Genomic DNA, 19,961 nt, shown 5'->3' on the forward strand with positions numbered 1-19,961 from the left:
TGGCTCAATGCTTTGAGCCAGATCCATGTATGAAAAATCCACGGATAAACAGGCTCCACATTTATTGACAAATAGACTTCCACAGGTCAAAATGAACTTCAAACCTTAAATATTCTAGACAATAAATATTCCATGTTTAGGCTAAACTAGTTTCAGGTTTTTGAATATTTGTTAGTGAGCTTCTTTGAGGTTGTTGGTAACAAGAATTGCGTCTTCTTAAATGGGGATTGTTTATACTGTACTAGTGATCCAGATCCTCTCCACCTCCTTTTTTCCTCTGTCTGTCAAAATAGGACTGAGGATGAGATTGAGGCAGAACTACTGTGCCTCCTCGAGCTCTGTTCTGGATGAACTGTATAGAACTACTCAGAGACCTTCTTACTGTAATCTCTCCAATATATTGCATCTTCAGTTACATATATTTTACTTTTTTATTTTTGCACACTCATAAAAAATAATCTTAACATACAGTTTCCTTGTTAGAATATTGGAAGATGGTTGTTTTAAGAATAGGGTCATGCTTCTTTGCAACACCTCCTCTAGAAAAGTATTGAGAGGCGTGATTCAGTTATATTTGCATACTGTAGTAAGTTTTCACATTTCAACATCTCATGCTTATTTGTGAGGGCAGGTCTATAGACAGAGGTAAACATTCTGACTGGACTGGACTGACCGGAGTTTGCACTGTCAACCAGGTCCTTCCCCCCTCAATGGAAATGCACAAAGAACATCTTGACTGAGAGAGATTACTTGTCATTAATTGTAGTTCTCTGAGAGACAGAGTGTTGCCTCTATAATCACATTTGTTGACCCCTTTGCCATTTTCCTCAAGTGGTGCTCTCTTGTAAGGAAGAGCACAGGTGCCCTGCAAATATATGATACCATAAGTCCCTCTGGGATTGAAGTATTGGCTGCCCCTTATCTCAAGTGAATTCTGGATAATGCTTGCAGTATAACATGATGTCTCTGTAAACAGATTTTAATGTGCAACCCAAAAATTCTGGAATGCTTATTCTTATCCCACAGAATGTTGAGAACCAGTACTACAGTTCTTCAGCTCAGGTGTCCTGAAGAATAAGAACCTAGTTTGCCCTAAATAACAGTTCTTCCAGGTTTGGATCTTCAGTATAAACAGTGTCACTAGATCAGTGGTTCCCAAACTTTTTAGATGCCCTAGAGCAGGGGTGCTCAAACATACTGGCAGGAGGGCCACATTGTCTCTCTGACACTGTGGCGGGGACCGGGAAAAAAAAAGAATTAATTTGCGTTTCTAATTTGCATAATTTGCATGAATGAATTTATTAGAGGCGGAACTTATACGAATGAATTCGAACCAGTTCTTAAGCACTTTCACACTCAGGTGGGGGGGCATCCCCCAGCCAGTTCTTAAGCACTCTCACACACACCTGCCAGCTCGCCTGCCTCTTCGTCCTCCCTCACTCGGGTGGCATGTGCTGCTGCCTGACCACTCATCCACTCACCTGCTCAGCTGCCTGCCCAACCTCTCTCCCTCCCTTGCGTGGCTTGTGCTGCAGCCTGGCCACCCACCCGCCCAGCTGCCTGCCTGCTCGCCCACTCGGCTGCCTGGCCACGCTCCCTCCCACGGCTTGTGCTGCAGCCGACTGGCTGGCTGGCCAGCTGGCCACCCAGTCGCCCGCCCGCTTGCTCGACTGCCTGCCTATCCAGCCACCCCCCTGCCTGCTTCCTCAGGTGGCTTGTGCTGCAGGTGCTCGTCCGCCCGCTTGCTCACTTGGCTGCCTGCTCATCCAGCCACCCTCCCCCGGGACTGCTCACTCAGGCAGCTTGTGCTGCAGGCGCCTGCTGCAGGCACCCCCTCGCTCACTCGGCTGCCTGCCTGCCCACCCAGCCGCCCTCCCTGCCCACCCATTCGCTCAGGTGGCTTGTGCCGGAGCCGGAGCCCACGCGTCAGGCCAGTGCGGGCTGTGGTGAGGGCCGGGTGCCCATTGAAGATGGGGGGACCCCGTGGGGGACAGATGGGGACCCACCACGGGCCACAAGTGGCCCGCGGGCCAGGGTCGGGGAGTCCTGCCCTAAAGCCTTATGCCTGATTTATAAATGCCAGGTGGTGATTGGGCAGCAGTGCTTCCCCCATGTAGCAGTTTGTTTAACCCTTGATGCACAAAGCCTAATTTGCCCTGTCAGTTTTGCAAATCATCAAATTTGGGTCATGACCCACTGATGTTTCCTGGACCCACAATTTGGGAACCACTTCACTAGACAGATCAACATCACGCCTTGCTGGTACTAAATCACCTGCTTGCCCACAACTACAGCTTCTGTTTGATCCTTCTGCTCTTGGTTTTCCTGATCCAGCATTTGACCCCATTGTGACCACATCTGCAACTTCTGATCTCTTTGACCCTTATCTTTATGCTTTACAATTGGATACTTCTAGTAACAGCCTTCCTTGGAGCCAGGTTGAGGCCTGGTATGAATGACCATATATGTTCGTTCAGCCTAGCATATGACCTAGGTAGAAGGGCATAAGGAGCATTTATTTTGTAAGCAGTGGGTTTATGCTGTATCTTCAGGCACCTGGTGCAGTTCTATTGCTTATCTAAGCATATGGCCTTTATGAGAAACTGCTTATGAACATGTGAAGCTGTCTTATGTCATCAAATCATTGACCCATCTAGTTCAGTATTCTCTACTCTGTCACAGCTCTCCATGATCTTAGGCAAAGATGTTTCCCAGCCCTGCTATTTAAGTTACTTCACATCTCTGAAGATTCCAGGTATTGAACCAGATTGTGGCCCCTCCCCTAAGAAAAATATTTAAAATGCTTTGAACTCTTTGGGAGAACAGTGCTATTGTTGTTGGCAACCTTCAGTCTTGGAAGACTATGGTATGGCGCTCTGAATGGTGGTTCTGGAACAGCATCTGGTGTGGCTGAAAAGGCCGATTTGGGAGTGACAGTCCCTTAAACTGCTGCTTCCCGTGTTGTGCCGACGCTGCATGGCGAAGTTGGACAGTGCTATAAGTACTGTGATAAATGAAAGTACAATGCAAACTAAGATCAAGATGTCTTTCATTGTAATCACAACTGCCTTTTGCCAGAGTTTTAAGAACCCATTATCTAAGGCAGCAGTTCTCAAACTCTCAGGGAGAGTTTGAGCCACAGTAAGTGGGGGCAGGGGGAAGGTAGCGACATGATCTGCTTGCTGTCACTTACCAGAGCCTACAGCAGCCTCCCAGGGATGTGGGAAGCCCTCTTGCCAGCTTCCACAGGGTTACCTATGCTGCAGTCAGTAAAAATCATGATCACGGCCACTTCAGTTTCGTAAATGCAAAACCAGAAGTGGTCACAATCGCAATTTTGAGGGTCTCTGCAGCATGGGTAGCCCTGCAGAAGCTGGATCAGGGGTTTCCTGCAAACCTGGGAGGCTGCTGCAGGCTCTGGTATGTGGCAGCAAGCCCTTGTATCTCTCCAAAGCGGCACGATCCAGTGGATCACATCACTGCATTCCCCTCCCCACCCCTTAAAGCGGCAGCGGCTAGGTCTCTCTGGCTGGAGCATTGCGACACCCCAGTTTGAGAACTACTGATCTAAGGTAAAGAGATAAATCAGAGCTAAAATGCACACTTTCTCTTCACCATTTTAATTTGCAATAACAATGAGAAAATAGTTTTAATAAGCATCTCATTCATTTAATAATGTAGCATGTAAAAATCTATCAAATACCTGCCCACTTTTGCGTTTAACGTCAGTTAATTGTGATATTTCTACTATGTGAGGAAGGATGTGATTCTTTCGGAATTCACGCAGTGACCTTGCCTGACATCTCACATTAATCTCTGTTGACCTTACAAATGGTTCATGAGATATTTAATTATAAAATGCCACGTAAAGAATTTCTCATTACAGATTCACCACATCACAGCTAAACGGCAGCTAATGCTATGTTTATAAAGTTAATGGGCTGATAAATCTGAATGACTCTTCTGTCCTGAATATGAAAATACTCTGTTCAGTCATTAATGCAGTGTATTTTTCAAACCATGTCCCATCAATATAGCTATTAATGATAAGCATTTTGCACTTTAACTCAGTCAATGTCATGTCCAAAAATGCATTATCAGGCACAGTGAATGTTGATCTTTTTCGTGTTCTTTCTGCAAAAAGTCATTTAGTTAAGTTTCTAAAGTGCCTAAATCATACGCACTACAATTTTAAAAATGCTCACAAATCATATAGACCTCTGAACCGTTTAAAGTTGAATTCTGGCTAATCTGACCAAATCCCAATAAAAAGATCCTACAATGCTTTTGAGTGGCAGTAAGATTTATTTGCATTCAAGCCAAATCAACTTGCTTTTATCCTTTTATCAATCATGGCGAGATGCCTCAATAAACATATGACAGAAATCAGATCAGATGGAAAAGTTACTCTTAACGGTATGCTGAGGGTGCTGTACTCAGTCTTGTGCCAATTGAACAAGGCCATATGGAGCTCCAAGAAGACCCTGCAAGGGAGAAACATGTTAGGGGCATGGGGTAAAGCAAAATAGTGCATGATGCAATGACACCATGTCACATATTTCTAGAACTACATGTTAACGATGAACAGGTGCTTATGCCATGCAGAGTACTATCTTTGCATAGCCTTTGAAACGAATTGCTATGTGGTACAATACAGATAGCAGAACAGGGACCATGAGCAGGAACATCATTCATTCATTTAGAAAATGTGCACTATGACTTTTTCTGAAGACCTCGGGTAACTTACAATTTATAAAATTCCAAGCAGTGCAGTTAAAAAAATGAGAAGCAGTTAAAAAGCAAATCAGTGACTAAGCCATGAATAGCAGCATTTATAACACAGGAGCAGAAGCTTGCTGAAAAGGTAAGTCTTCAGTTGACTGCAGAAGATTGACAGCAAGGGAGTTTCCTGCACTTCATCTGATGTGAAATTTCACAAGGCAGGGGCTACCCCATGAAAGCCCTCTTGCAGGTCACCACCACCCTCCCTTCTGAGAGGGATGGGACCTGCAGTAACGCCTCTCTAAAAGACCTTGCAGGATGGGCAAACTCATGTGGGTGCAGTCCTTGAGATATATTTGATCCTAAGTCATGCAGTCTTTTTCAGGAAATGCCCTTGTCGTCAGTGCAGCTCCATCAGTGGTATTAGGTGACTATGTACTCATCAGCTCCTAAGCAGCTGCATTTCGCACTAGTTGAATTTTCTGGAGGACTCATGGACAGTCCTACATAAAGTGCATTGCAGCAATAAATACACAAGATGAAGTCATCCAAAGAGCTGGAGTGTGTCTGTTCTTCTCACATTTAAACGTGCAAGAAAAAAGGGTATGTTCATTTGATGCAATAAAATTTTATCGCATATTGAAGGTACAGGTATACATTGCTTAACAACAGGGATACATTCTGTGAGTCTACAAATCTGTGAAGCATATGAATCTACGTCTGAACAGTGTAGAATGGAAGCCAGATAACATCCCAGATTGCCTTGTAAGACCAAGAAGTCAGGAAGGAAAGTGTGGGAAGCACGGGCTAGCTGTTGAGCCAGCAAGGAAGGATAGAAGGAAGCTAACTTGGTGAGTTGAGCGGATGTCCCCTGAGTACTCCCTACCCCTCTGGCCTGTTCTGGAACACCATTGTATATGTGGTCCGTCATTGACCAAAAGGTTGTTATGCAGCACATACCTTTATTCTCCATATGGTGGAAAACATTAAATGCGATATTTCTACTTCTGATAGCTAATCCAGTTTTGAAGTATATTTATGAACTTCCTAAATTGTGCAGTGATTTTATTACAGCACAAATACAGTAATTCATGTCATTTCGAGTATGGCACAAATCCATCTGGCTCAAGTCATTTTTGCTCAAATCGCAGGATTTGCAAAAACATGCAATATTTAAAAAAAACTTTTCTATTTGGGTTCTACTAAAAAATTTACCCAGTAAAGTTCAAAACAAAACTAGTCAATCTTTGAAGTAATATTTATGTACATTATAAATATTGCACTAAATTGTTTCATTTTATTTTTAAAAGCATATACCCTGTCTTGCATGCAAAAGCAACCCAAGGCGGTTCATGATAAATAATTAAACCTAGAACTAAAATAAGAAAAATATACATCATGACATTTTCAGTAGCCTTGGAAAGTTAATTTAATAACCAGAAATGCAGATACAGAATCTGATGCATGCTTGAGAAGCAACGTGCATTGATTTTATTTCCCCCATCTACTAGATTATAAACATATTTGGGCAAAAAATAATGATTGTTTACTGTTTCCATAGCGCTGTAATATAGTTTCATAGCTGGACTAAGAATGCACTTAAAGCTGGTATAGTTGAATTCTCTCCATAAATTGAAACAAGTCTGAGCTAAAGCTCATTTACTGTCTTGGAACGGAATTGATCTTGCTTTCACATTTGATTCACCCACTGCAGATTTTGAGAGGAAGAAAAATAGCATTGTTAGGTCAGTTTAACTAGGCCAGAGTTAGATGGAAAAGATTGGCAAACTCGTTGTTTTAATTCTTTTCTCTTTCTTTGTGGCCAATTTTATTAGCAGTCAGGCTAATTTAAATGTAATTTAGTACCTGCTCCCACATAGAAGTGTATGTGTATTGTACATCATGTTAAAAAAAACCAGCCTAAAGAGTGATGATGCTGCTGTCTACATCTTTGCGTATTAGATTAAGGCACCCACAGGTCTAACAAATAGTCGCTGAAGAAGTTGCATGCCCCTTGCTCTATAAAAGATGACATACAAAAGTTGATTACTCCCTTCTTGCACATTTTTGAGCCTTCCCATCTCTACTCTGTAGTACTACTTATCGAACAGCTATGTTCATTCCCAGTCAGTCTAGGTTCACAGCATTTACATCTATATTCTTAGTTACTAGCCCTAAATTCTTGGATGTCTTAATTTCCCATCTACTGAGATAAAATTGATTGTTTTTATGCTGTATTATACCATGGGGCATCAATGATAGTAAGTCTATCATTTTTTTAAAGTCATGATCTAACAACTTAAAGCATTTTTACATGCCTCTACACAAGCTCAAGGTGGTTTGCAATATGATTAAAAACCCCTAACAGATTGCTTAAATAATACTGTACAAGATACGAACACTTAATTGCAGCAGATGTAATTACAGGCACCCTGCCAAATTGGTGAGATAATGAGTGTGGGGTGGGGTATTGTAATTTATAAAGGGTTTACCCGTATCTGCAGTTTCTGTATCCACGGGGGCGAAGGGGGGAGCAGAACCCCCTGCAGAACCTCCATTTTCACAATGGAGAGAGGTGAAAAGCGGTGTGCCCCAAGGATCTGTCCTGGGACCGGTGCTTTTCAACCTCTTCATAAATGACCTGGATACAGGGTTGAGCAATGAGGTGGCAAAGTTTGCAGATGAAACCAAACTTTTCCGAGTGGTGAAGACCAGAAGTGATTGTGAGGAGCTCCAGATGGATCTCTCCAGACTGGCAGAATGGGCAGCAAAATGGCAGATGCGCTTCAATGTCAGTAAGTGTAAAGTCATGCACATTGGGGCAAAAAATCAAAACTTTAGATATAGGCTGATGGGTTCTGAGCTGTCTGTGACAGATCAGGAGAGAGATCTTGGGGTGGTGGTGGACAAGTCGATGAAAGTGTCGACCCAATGTGCAGCAGCAGTGAAGAAGGCCAATTCTATGCTTGGGATCATTAGGAAGGGTATTGAGAACAAAACGGCTAATATTATAATGCCGTTGTACAAATCGATGGTAAGGCCACACCTGGAGTATTGTGTCCAGTTCTGGTCGCCGCATCTCAAAAAAGACATAGTGGAAATGGAAAAGGTGCAAAAGAGAGCGACTAAGATGATTACGGGGCTGGGGCACCTTCCTTATGAGGAAAGGCTACGGCGTTTGGGCCTCTTCAGCCTAGAAAAGAGACGCCTGAGGGGGGACATGACTGAGAGATACAAAATTATGCAGGGGATGGACAGAGTGGATAGGGAGATGCTTTTTACAGTCTCACATAATACCAGAACCAGGGGACATCCACTAAAATTGAGTGTTGGGCGGGTTAGGACAGACAAAAGAAAATATTTCTTTACTCAGCATGTGGTCGGTCTGTGGAACTCCTTGCCGCAGGATGTGGTGCTGGCATCTAGCCTAGACGCCTTTAAAAGGGGATTGGACAAGTTTCTGGAGGAAAAATCCATTACGGGATACAAGCCATGATGTGTATGCACAACCTCCTGATTTTAGAAATGGGTTATGTCAGAATGCCAGATGCAAGGGAGGGCACCAGGACGAGGTCTCTTGTTATCTGGTGTGCTCCCTGGGGCATTTGGTGAGCCACTGTGAGATACAGGAAGCTGGACTAGATGGGCCTATGGCCTGATCCAGTGGGGCTGTTCTTATGTTCTTATGTTAACCCCCATGGATATGGGGGGCATGTATATTTAAAAAATTGAATTAAAAAGGTTTAAAATGACCTTTAGCTGTCTAAAGCTGAGTTGATGGGCATTGTATATCATACCTTCAACAGAAAAATGGGATGATAGCATCTGTTGCCTGGCACCTCTTTCCAAAGGAAGACTGAGGAACATTGCTGAAAAATACTCTGCTTCTCCTTGCCAAGGTCTTTATTTAGTTGATAATGGCAGCTTGAGCAAGGACTTACCCAGGGGTGTCATCTATTGAAGGAGGAGGGGAATGAAAATGTTGAATGTGAACGTTATTTTTTTTTTTAATTCCTCTCTATAAGCAGGCACCTGGGGGCTGGGGATAAGAATAGGCCCTCAGTTTGGCTGTACTTGTCGTAAGAGGCGACTAAACAGCCACCGGGTAGATGGGGCTCGTCAGCCTGGGAAGGCAGCTCATCTGAGAGAAGGAAAACTCTGGTCCCAAACCTCCACTGCCTTGTGGCTACATCCAGTTAAGGAAAAGGCTTCAGGAGTCAACCTCGAGGCAAAATCTGGAGCCGGAGTCCCTGAGGCAGTTCATGGCTGAACACAGTCACGTTCTGGCAACTCCTGCAACGCCACTGGAACCAACCGTATTGGCTTCTGCCTTTCCATTGGACCATTTCAGTGATGTGGAGAGGGGGATTTGCTGCATGGGTAACAGCCTATCCTCCATACCTACTTTACCCAGGCTTCGCGTACTGGAGAGGACACTGTTCCAGAACCACCATTCAGAGCGCGATACCATAGTCTTCCGAGACTGAAGGATGCCAAGCAGGCACAAGTCAGTTTTCACCAACATGTTTCTGGACAAACTACTGCTTTCCCCCATGAGCAACTAATGGCTTCCAAAATGTGTCTAAGCTGTTCTTGGGGTAGCACTCTTTCCCGTTTTGCCCACACCTTCTGCCTTTGACGTTTGTGTCACTAAAATTAACACAATACAGAAAAGGAAGAAATTGAGATTATGCCCTCCCCCATCTCTACTGATAAACTGACTACCTTGTTTTTCTTATCTAATCTTACACATGCCTTCTTCATCCTGTTCCTTCTTGGCCCCTGGTTACCTTCTCTGTTGCCGCTGTCCCCATCTCTTCATGTTTTCAACGTGTCTCAGTCCTATGACTCCTTCCCTGTGGCATTCAAACATGCCACTATCCTGCCTTCAACCCTATTTTCAAGAAATTATCCCTTGATCCATCTGGCCTCTCTGCCTGGCCTCTTCTTTATTTTGCTTCCAAACTAGAGTGTACTGCATGTTTCCTCTGCTTCCACTTTACTCCAGTGGTGCTCTTTTTGAAATTTGGCTTCTGTCCCCTGTACTCAATTGAAACTGGTTCTTAACAGATATCAACAATGATATTCTCGCTTTCAAACGGAAAGTTTTCCATACATCCTCACCCTTCTTGACCTCTCTGCTGCATTCAACACACATGATCGCTCTTACCCAACTCCCTTTATTCCTTAAGTCTCCATGATTCTGTCGTCCTATGGTTCTCTTCATACTTGTCTAATTGTACTGTCATAGGTTCCACAGGTGAAGCTCTTCTGCTGTTTTCCCTCTTGCTGTTGGAATCCTCAGGGACCTATTCTTAGCCTCCTGTTCTTTTTCCATATGCTGTCCCTGGCAATCTCACCAAATTCTATAACAATACCCTCTGTATGCTGATACCCAACTCTGCTTCTCTACCACAAAAATTTCTCCTGCTATCCAAGCCTACACCTGTCTGACATTTCGGCTTGTACTGGACTCCTTTCATCCCCCATATTCGGTTTGATGCCAAATCATGTTGCTTCTCCCCCTAACAACATCACAGTACTTGCGTGCCCCCATTCCCACAGGGGTTTTGTTCCGGAACCCCCACAGATAGCTAAAACCATGGATACAGGCGAACGTTGGTTCCCACTGTCCGGAGGCTGCCTCCCCGGATGCAAAGGGAACTCCGGAGTACTGAGCTAGGGGTACCAGTGGTCTGACTCTGTATAAGACAGCTTAAATACTAGTTCACACTTTGATTCTCTCTCACTTCTTTTGCAACCTCCTCCTCTGTGGCTTACATTGTTGCACCTCAGTTGCCTTACCTCTCTCAAGAATTCTACCACCTCTAAATCATTTACCCCTCTGATGTCTTTCCTATTGTCACATCCCTCCTTAAATTGTGATAGTAGCTTCCTGTGTGTCCCTGAATCTAGCAGAAACTTCTGATCTGTACTTCTAAATTCCTTTGTGGACTTGTCCTTCTTTATCTTTCCACAAACACCCAGTTGACTGTAACAGTGATTGGAGCTGAATCTTCACAGGCATAGCATAACAACCAGAATGGTCCAAGAAAAAATAGGGGAGAATTAACTCCTTTAAAAAAGTGTTGCTAGCATCCTATTTATCTTCATTTTATTCTTCACTGACTCTCTTAATACTCGTTTACAGTTTTTGAAAAACATCTACTACAAATCTTAATTTATAGGTTGCACAGAAATTTTGCTCTGACATAAAAGGCCTAAGCTACCTTTTAAAAACATTGTACTCCTGCCCTTTTGTTACAGTTAAGCTATAAAAAGGCATGAAAAATAAGAGGTGATCTTAAGCCTCTTCTAATAAAACAATTGAAATAAGACTGTCTTTTTATTAATTTCATTGCCAGAACATAAGGGGCTTTGGGTGAAATCTTGAAATCAATTGGAGTCTTCCCCTGGGGTTCAAAAAGTCAGGATTTTATCTCATATATTTGCACTTATGAGCTCATGTTTAAATTTTATTTTAGGTAATAGTGCCAAAGTCAATGAAGAATATATTAGATATAGTCTTCTAGAAAAGGTATAGAAACTGGGCTGGTGCAGACTGCAGTCCAGGAACGGGCTGGAAGCTCTGAACTTCAATTAAGGCCGCTATCCTAACCAATTTTCCAGTGCTGACATAAGGGCAATGCAACTCCTAGGTAAGGGAACAAACATTGCCATACCTTGAGGAAGCCTCCATGACTGCCCCTCAACTGCAGGATGCAGCACATGCCTCACTGGCACAGCTATGCCAGTGCTGGAAAGTTGGTTAGGATTGCGCCCTGAGATCATAGGCTTTCTTTTCATGGCTTACTGCTGGTGGAAACCCCCCAACCACAACTACCTTTTAATGAAGTTCAGCATTAAAGCATATGTTGTTGTTGTTGTTCACCATAGTTGAGATGTCCCAGGATTCCTGCTTCACTATGATCACAACCATATTTTAAGTTCTTTAGTGCAGTGATTTTGAGAGCAGTGTGAAGAGCGATCTGCCTCAGTGAAGAGTAGTATAAGTACCTGTGCTCCCTTTCTCAGAAGACCAGATGTGACCTGTATGTAGGCTGACTGTGGAGTTGCATACTGAGGCCAAAGATTGACATGGGGTTGCTACAGCTATGCCATCTCAGTAACACCAGCATCAGCACATTTTTTAAATAAACTCTTCTGCATGTAATGTGAAAATAGAAATAATAACCAGCCAGACTTGTCTGCTGACCAAGTTCTAAATATCCAGTCTCTTTCACACTCTCATATGAAGAACAGGGACTTATACTCCTCTTCACTGAGGCAGATCTCACATATTTTCCATCACCTATTGGGGCAACCAAGACCAAGCTCCTCTTGCAGCTAGTGGACATTTGAAGCAAGGTCTCCTCCTGCAGACCAGGTAGATGTATCTAATGGTTTCTCAGGTTGCCTGTTTGGCTCATTTCCAAGCAGCAGCTGCAGTAGAGAAGCATGGGGCTTCCTGCCCCCAGTTGTTCTAATCACTTCTGTTCTTCTTTTGAGCCCTGTGTCTCACGCAGGTGATGCCCCCCTCTCCTGTGAAGTGACTACACCCATTGTAGCTGTTATGCCTATTTGGGACATGGTCTCCTTACGCAGATCAGATAGATGTATATTACTGCACCTTGGATCCTCTCTGTTTTTCCACACCCAAAAGGGCAATTGCTGCATCCGGTGATATTTACCTCTTACCCAGTTTTATTCTGTGCTGAATGGTTTTTATCTATCCTTATATCGCGAATTCATCAGCTTTATATAACTGCTTGTAATTCTTAAAGCCGTTATGTAAACTTGTTAATAGTTGTGGGGTAAATATGAAAGCACCAGTCTCTGCACATCCTTGCTCTGTACATAATGCAGTCTTTGGCTTACTGTACCAAGGCCAGTGTGTATTGGCTGATTTACATTAGCATAGATGTTGCTCATCCTGCCCTAGATAATGGACTCAAAGATTAAGAGCAAAGGATCGCAACAGCCCCAATCAGTGGAGCTTTTCTAGGGCTAATTACCTCTTCACTGCGCTGACTCTAATGTGACATGTTTATTGCCTTAACTAACAACTCATTAGCTTAGTTGATGTTTTTGTCAATATTAATTCGTTCATTTAAGCCAAGTCAAAGCTTAAACAAAGATGTCCAGACTGAGAAGTGGGCAGCAGAGTGACTTTTGTTTAGTTCATCTTTTTTTCCCTAGCTCAATTTAAACAAGATAAATGTTGACAAGAGAAATATTTAGTGTGTCTGTAGGTTGTAGGTGTTTGCTAATGTGCTACTATTCTGCAGGCCAGGGTGGTTAATTTTAATACAAGGAGGCTTAAATGATTCAGGAGTGAAATATTAAATAAATTAAAGCACGCTTAAGGTGTATCTTACCGATTGCTGTTCTTTGAAAACTACTCTGGTCTTCAGTAGGTTAAATTGGGCTACCTAGCAAGCTGTACTGATTGGCCAGCTCCTCTTGGCTGCTGAATATGGCAGGCAGTTTGCTCAGTAAACGAAAATAAGAAGCCGAGTTTTGAAAACTGCCTGTATGAGGAGGGGAAAAAAAATCAATACTTTATCTCAACCACAGCAATAAGCAGCTAAATAAATGATATTAAAAAGAGCTACTGTATAATAGTATCAGAGTAATGATCAATTACATTTATCTAGGAAAGTTACTTGTTTAGCCCTCATTCACATTTTACTAATGGATGATTGCCGTAGTTCATTATTTCAGCATGCTTCATTTGAAAATGAAAATAATCTATTACAAGATTCATTATCACAATTTCAGCATGCATAATCTGGACCTGGAAATGAATATGATGAAGGCTTTGTGTTACACTGAAGCTAGTCATGTGTTTGAGAGAGGGAGAGGACCAAATTAATTTTGCATTTAATAGGCTAGGTGCTGATGATGTAGCACAGTATGGATCGGAAGGCCCCTAGTCACTTCTCCTAATTGAATGTAGCTGTTAACTCCAGAGCAGTAAATGTAAATGAAAATGTGGAGTTTATTGTGTTTTCTGTAGAGAGCCATAAACGTAGAAAGTGGTTTTCAAAGTCTACCATTTCACAGGGATGGGGAGTCAAAGCAATTGGTGTGCAAGATCATCAGTATAGGGTGGGCATAATAGCAGGGAACTGAATAAATGCAAGCACATTGTACGCATCTCTTGTGAAGTTGCATGGGGGCATGTGAAAATTGGAGTATGATCATAAGAATTGCAGGCAACCATTTAGACATCTGGTAAGCACAATCCTTGAGGCTTGGAAACCACTGTAGTATTGTGTTTTTAACGTGTAAAATAATATCAAATCTCACTGGATATTAGCAAGTCATTTCCATCAAAATTTTCACATTAACCTTTAAAAATCTGCCTAAATATCACAACTTTATGGTAGGTATACAAGAAATTCAGCTTTTAGCAACTGCTATGTGTGTATCCCCCCCATCCCTTGGTTTAACTATTCCTCAGACTTGCAGAAACAGGCTTCCACTTGAGATAAGTCCTCTTCTCAGTATATGAATCTCAGGGCGGAATCCTAAACCCTTATCTCAGCGCTTTGCAGCACTGGAATGGCGGTGCCAATGGAACATGTGCTGCATCCTGCAGTTGAGTGTCACTCTGAGGCCTCCTCAAATTAAGGGAATGTTTGTTCCCTTACCTCAGAGCTGCATTGCCCTTATCTCAGTGTTGGAAAGCACTGACATAAGGGGTTAGGATTGCACCCTCAGTGATCTAGACTTGGAAGCAAGCTCATGCAAAACCTCTGTCTTCTTGCTCTTCACTTCAATGTATTCCATAACACTAGAATGCTTAGTGGGTTATAACAGCCAGAAAGGAGGACAGCTGGCTCTGAAGAGACAAACACAGCCCCATCACAAAGATATACACTTACTAGTTTCTCACATTTTTACCCTACTTTTTAAATAAAATAATCAAGGTGGCTTCCAAACCATAAAACAATAAAACATTAACTATGAAAAAATAGTTTACAGCAATGTCATAAAAACAGCATCAGCAGGAAATTTCTTATTTAAAAGCAATATCCTGAGAGAGCCAGCTGGAATAAAAATTATACAAGCTTACAAAAAAAGGAAGCTAAAAACACTTTTTTTAGTAGCCAAGCATGTTTGAATGAACTTAAGATATTTTTGGGGGTGCTGAATCAAAAAATAGCATTGGTTTTGGCCATTTAGCTCTAGTTTGGGGGGTATGACATAGTTACCTGATATGCTGGTTCAAGCAGCTTCTTTGTGAGGAAGCCGAAGCCATGGCTTCTTTTTGCAGCAACAAAATGTTTGTAGGCTTCTGTTATTGGTGTGTGTCATTGAAAAGACACATCAGTGATGGGGTCAAGCCTAATTCCTTGGAGAAGCTCTTCAAAATTCTGGGTACTACAGCCAAAGGAAGGTCCAGTTTCTAGTAATCTGCCCTCCCCTGCCAATAGTGGGGGGCCCAGACAAAAGCCTCAAAAGTGCTATGTAATGCTCTAGTACAGGGGTGTCCAAAGTTTTTGGCAGGAGGGCCACATCATCTCTCTGACACCGTGTCGGGGGCCGAATTAATTTATGTTTCAAATTTGAATAAATTTACATAAATGAATATATTAAAGATGAACTTATATGAATGAATGAAGGTCTTGCAGTAGTTCAAGGCCTATAAAAGGCCTTGCACAAAGCAAGGCTGGCCTTTCCTTTCCTGCTGCTACTGCATCACAGATGTGAAACAACAAGCAATGGAGCGAGCCCTCATCCCACAGCTCACTCGAGAGGCCAAACAGTTGCCCTCACGCTGAGAGCAGTTGCATTGGGCCAGTGTGGGCTCCGACAAATCTCTGGAGGGCCAGAGGCTCATTGGAGGCTAGGGGCTTCCTGAGGGCCACATAGAGAGGCCTTGAGGGCTGCAAGTGGCCCCCGGGCCGGGGTTTGGGCACCCCTGCTCTAGTAGACTCATATTAATCACTCAGGTAGACTCATATTCATCACTCAGGTAGACTCATATTCATCACTCTGGTAGACTCTGATATTCATCACACCACACAGGTATAACACTGGGTACAACAGGGGCACTGCTTGTCTCTTCCTGACTGTTGTTTTTGAGTGCGTCCTTTCATTTTAAATGGATGGTCCAAAGGTGTTTAATGAGAAGGACTCTTGCTGAAGCAAAGCTGGTCTGGCTTGACTGGCTGAGTGTACAACCCTTCTGGTTACTGAACACATACTTTGCTTTTACCTTCCACTTCCATTCTGCCAGCCTAACATCACACCACGAATGCTAACCTTTTTAAAAGTAGCTTTATCCTTTTCCTGAACGAACATAGCAGTAGGTCAAATGTTTTCAAAGAAAATTTCCCTTGCTCATACAGGAATAGAGATAACTTGATGAAAATAGCAGCCACTTATGTGTACAACTAAGAAGTATTTGAACAGCCAAGTTCCTCTTCCATCTCTTAACAGTTGAGGATGGGGAAGGGCAAACTGCAGAATCAAAACCTGGCCACTCTTTGTGACCCCAGCAACTGTGGTGGGAGAGCTTTGTTCACTTAGTAACACTTAAAATAAGTGGCCAGTCATTATTAATTCATTTGGCGTCCTTCGGAATAACATAAATCTTAGTGAACTAATTTGGTTTTAAAGTGCTTATAATAAGGAATCTCCTAGGGTTGTAACTGTAATTGAGCTATTAATTAATGCATCATTATTTTAATGCAGCATTCTTTTCTTCCATCAACTCTTCAGCTATGGATGTCAGCAGCCATAGCCTTTATACACAGAAGGAACTGATTTTACTAGGAACTGGAATTCAGCATGATTAAAGTTTCTTTGTAGTTTGATATTAATTATGGTTCTCTGGTTATACAAGAGCTATTCCTGACCTCAAATCAGCCAAGCTGTGCTGTGTGAAACCAGGGAAGGCATCATGACAGTCCTAGATGGTTCTGACTAGTCCTGCACTTAGCAATGCCCTGTAGTGCTGAAGACAGCAGCATCTAATCTGTACCCACCTCTGCCCAGTGCCAGCCTTACTCCCTACCCTGTAATTGGGCTGCAATTAATTCATTGCAAAAAGGGAAGAATGGAGGAATGAAGAGCTTTGGTGGGCTGAACTGGTTTCACTCCTCATTGTACTCTTCATATGTCATGATGGACTGATGCTTTTATTCACAAAACAGTAGTGATCTTTTAATAGTTACCTGACCTGCGCTAAGTACGCTTTTGCTTACGAACACAAGTACCACCTTGCAGAATCAGACCAAAGACTGCATGCCTCCATCATTCTTTCTAATCAGCATCTAGTAAGGCACTATGCAGCTCACTGGAAATTTGCTGGTGGGCTGTTGGCTACCTTCTACCCACCACTGTTCTGAAGAATGAAGAACAAGATGGGGGAAAAGTCCCCTTAAGCAATAGTCTATTTGTGTCATGTTTGCAGTCACCACTTTTAAAGGCAAGTGACAGGAAGGGCACACAATTCTTTATGTTAAAGCAGATCTGGAAGTGTTCTGGAAGAGGGAGGGGTTGGTTCTGTTCTATCTATCTAATTTTCTTGCAGGAGGGGATTAGTGTACACCTAAACTAGCGGTTTGTATACCAAGCATCTTCACAGAGGGCAGCAATAAGTTTTCCTTCCCTTATTGTGTGTACTTCTCCTTCTGTCACTTTCTGCTTTTTGGAAGTGCCCGCGTGAAATGCAAGTACTAAATTATCAACCCTGATCACTAGAGTTTTGGACTACTATGAAAGTTGTGCTTTCATGTTCTTGTGCTAAAGGAAGGAACCACCTATGGGTAGGAGGGTCCCTGTGGATCTCTGCCATAACAGAAGGACCTATGGAAGCAACAGCTTTACTAGAAAAACAAACCAGAGTTAAATAAATTAAAATGCATGGCTGTGAAGCATATTCATGGTGGGGTGACGTTTAAAGGCCAGGATGTCTTCGTTCCACTCTTGTAGCATTACTCACTAGAATTAAATTCCCACACAACATCACTCACACAGATTGAAAGCCACTTCTGGTGGTTCCTCAGATGATGTCACTTGTGTGTTGTTAAGGGATCATTAAAAGATTGTGCATGTTTTCTCATTAGGCCCTGCAGCTTGCCTTCTTCTGCTTCCTCCATCTCTGCAATTAAAGCTGATTGAAAAACTGCCAGAGTTATTGCAAAAGCTGCTTTAGGAAGTTTAAAAAAACACATATGCTCAAAGTCAACTTTTGAATAGTGATGGGTAGGCGAGCTCCCTGCATCCTGCCTTGTAATTAGTTTTGTTTTTAAAGTTTTTTTCCAGGTTTTTTTTTTTACAGAAGTTTTAGGAAAATCTTGGGTATTACTGAGCTCTTTCTAAGAGAAAAACCAAGCCTTGGACACCTTGCCCCAGTACTCTCTGCCAGCCCCTCCCCTTCCCAAGCAAGCTTACCCTTTAGAAAGGAAGAGAACTGTAATGTGTGACAGCATCAAGAGAGGCTTGCAGGCCTCAGCTTTAAGTTCTGGATGCTCCTGACCTACCTCAAAATCAGTTCCTGAAGGGGTGTGTAGGTTTTGTATACCACTCAGAAGTGCAATTCCCATATACATGAGAAGAAAGTGTTGCTTCTGTGCATGTTCAGGTGTGTGCAGGCTCTAAGGACAAAGTCTTTCATCAATGAGACCTCCCTATCACTTGTATCTCTCCCTTGCAAGAGTAAGTCTTGCTTGGGAAGGGGTGTGGGTTGGCATATGGGTGAAAGAGCTTGTGAACTCCACTGTAGAGTCATACCATTGCTTATGTTCAGAGAGAGGTTTTGTACTCTGCTTCTGGGATGGAGTCATGAAGAAGATTTTAGGGTCACTTTCCAGGCTGGGAAGGACCCTTGCCTGAAACCCTACAGAGCTGCTGTCACTGCTGTTTATAATGTCCTATACCAATGATCTGACTTGGGATTGAGCAGCGTCATAAAAGAGCATGTGAGTGCTTCCACACACCCATCAGTTAATACTGATTTTAAAAATAAATATAAAACTATAAAGTCTTTAATGTATCTATTCCAGTTGTAATTGAGTGAAATGTGTTGTGTAGCAGCTGTTACCACTTTTTAAGATTTCTTAATTGCTTAAACATTTCTGTTGTATTTAATTCTTTTGCTTTTCCTCACCTCTTTTCTAATATGTACACTTCTCTGAAATGTGATGACCAGCTCCTGTGGATTCCCGAGACTATAAGACAAAAACTAAGTCTCAGACTCAGCAAAAGAAACTTGGCAGAGAGAGCGAACAGGGGCTTGTAGCGTTCTTGCTTCCCCCTAGCATGACAATTGTGGGTCACAACCTGATGGGTTTGTTTGTATTTTGTGATATCAGGGTATGCTCAGTGAGATGTTCGATAGTGAGTAGGTTTCTGTTCTAGATATTGTGGATTAGCAGTTAAAAACATTATATGCTTGGTCTCTTGTTTCCTGACCCTGGATTTTTATGTTTTTTGTGTATGTGTGTCTGTCTGGCAGGCAAGGCCTTGACATACCTTCTGCTTCAACCACCCAGTCCCAAACTTCCTCCACACAGCACCATCAGGAGAACAGCTATTGATCTCATAGGACGAGGGTTCACGGTATGGGAGCCTTATATGGATGTCTCTGCTGTACTGATGGGCCTGTTGGAGCTCTGTGCTGATGCTGAAAAGCAGCTGGCAAAGTACGTACTTCACCCATCGATTTGGTGGGGTAAGGGGATGTGTTTAGTCTGACGCGCTTCGTGTACTGTTAATTGAGGTATTCTATATTAACAATTCCATAACACTGAATGTATCTACTGTTTCTTCCCAAGTATTAACAACTTGCCACCACAGGAAAGTCCCCTTCCCCATTTACCACCCACTGTAACAGGTGTTGATGCAAACGGCCTCCCTACATAAGCAGCTGGCAGTTGTGCTGCCTTCTCGCTGTTCCAGGCCAGCAAGGACACTACAGCTCTGTGCAGCTGACAGTGATCAACTAATGACAGAAAGGTGGGGCTTGTACCAGCCCCTGAAAGTGACTGGGGCCAGCAGATGGAGGTGGGGACAAGGAGATGAGATTAGAATAAGGGAGGGAAAAGCAAGTGGGCAAAAGGAAGAGGGAAAGTGAATAGCAGAGGAGAGAAAGGAGGAGACTGAAAAATGCCCAAAGGGAAGAAAGCAGGTGGAGAACAGAGCCAGGCAGAAGGAAGAAAGGACATTGGAGAGTAGAAAACAGACAGTAGGAAAGACGAAGAAAGCAAGGGGGTGAGGAGTTT

At 42.9% G+C, this 19,961-nt stretch overlaps 1 protein-coding gene across 4 annotated transcripts in view; it reads left to right on the top strand.

Moving 5' to 3' along the window:
* Positions 1-19,961, top strand: part of WDR7 (WD repeat domain 7) — a 240,268-nt gene that overhangs the window by 136,585 nt on the left and 83,722 nt on the right. For all 4 annotated transcript variants that reach the window (XM_066615954.1, XM_066615955.1, XM_066615956.1 and 1 more), the window contains one exon: positions 19,196-19,382. In XM_066615954.1, coding sequence (XP_066472051.1) covers positions 19,196-19,382 — 187 coding nt within the window. The remainder of the gene's footprint in view (positions 1-19,195; positions 19,383-19,961) is intronic.

The sequence above is a fragment of the Tiliqua scincoides genome, chromosome 2 (genome assembly GCF_035046505.1).
Source record: "Tiliqua scincoides isolate rTilSci1 chromosome 2, rTilSci1.hap2, whole genome shotgun sequence".
NCBI lineage: Eukaryota > Metazoa > Chordata > Lepidosauria > Squamata > Scincidae > Tiliqua > Tiliqua scincoides.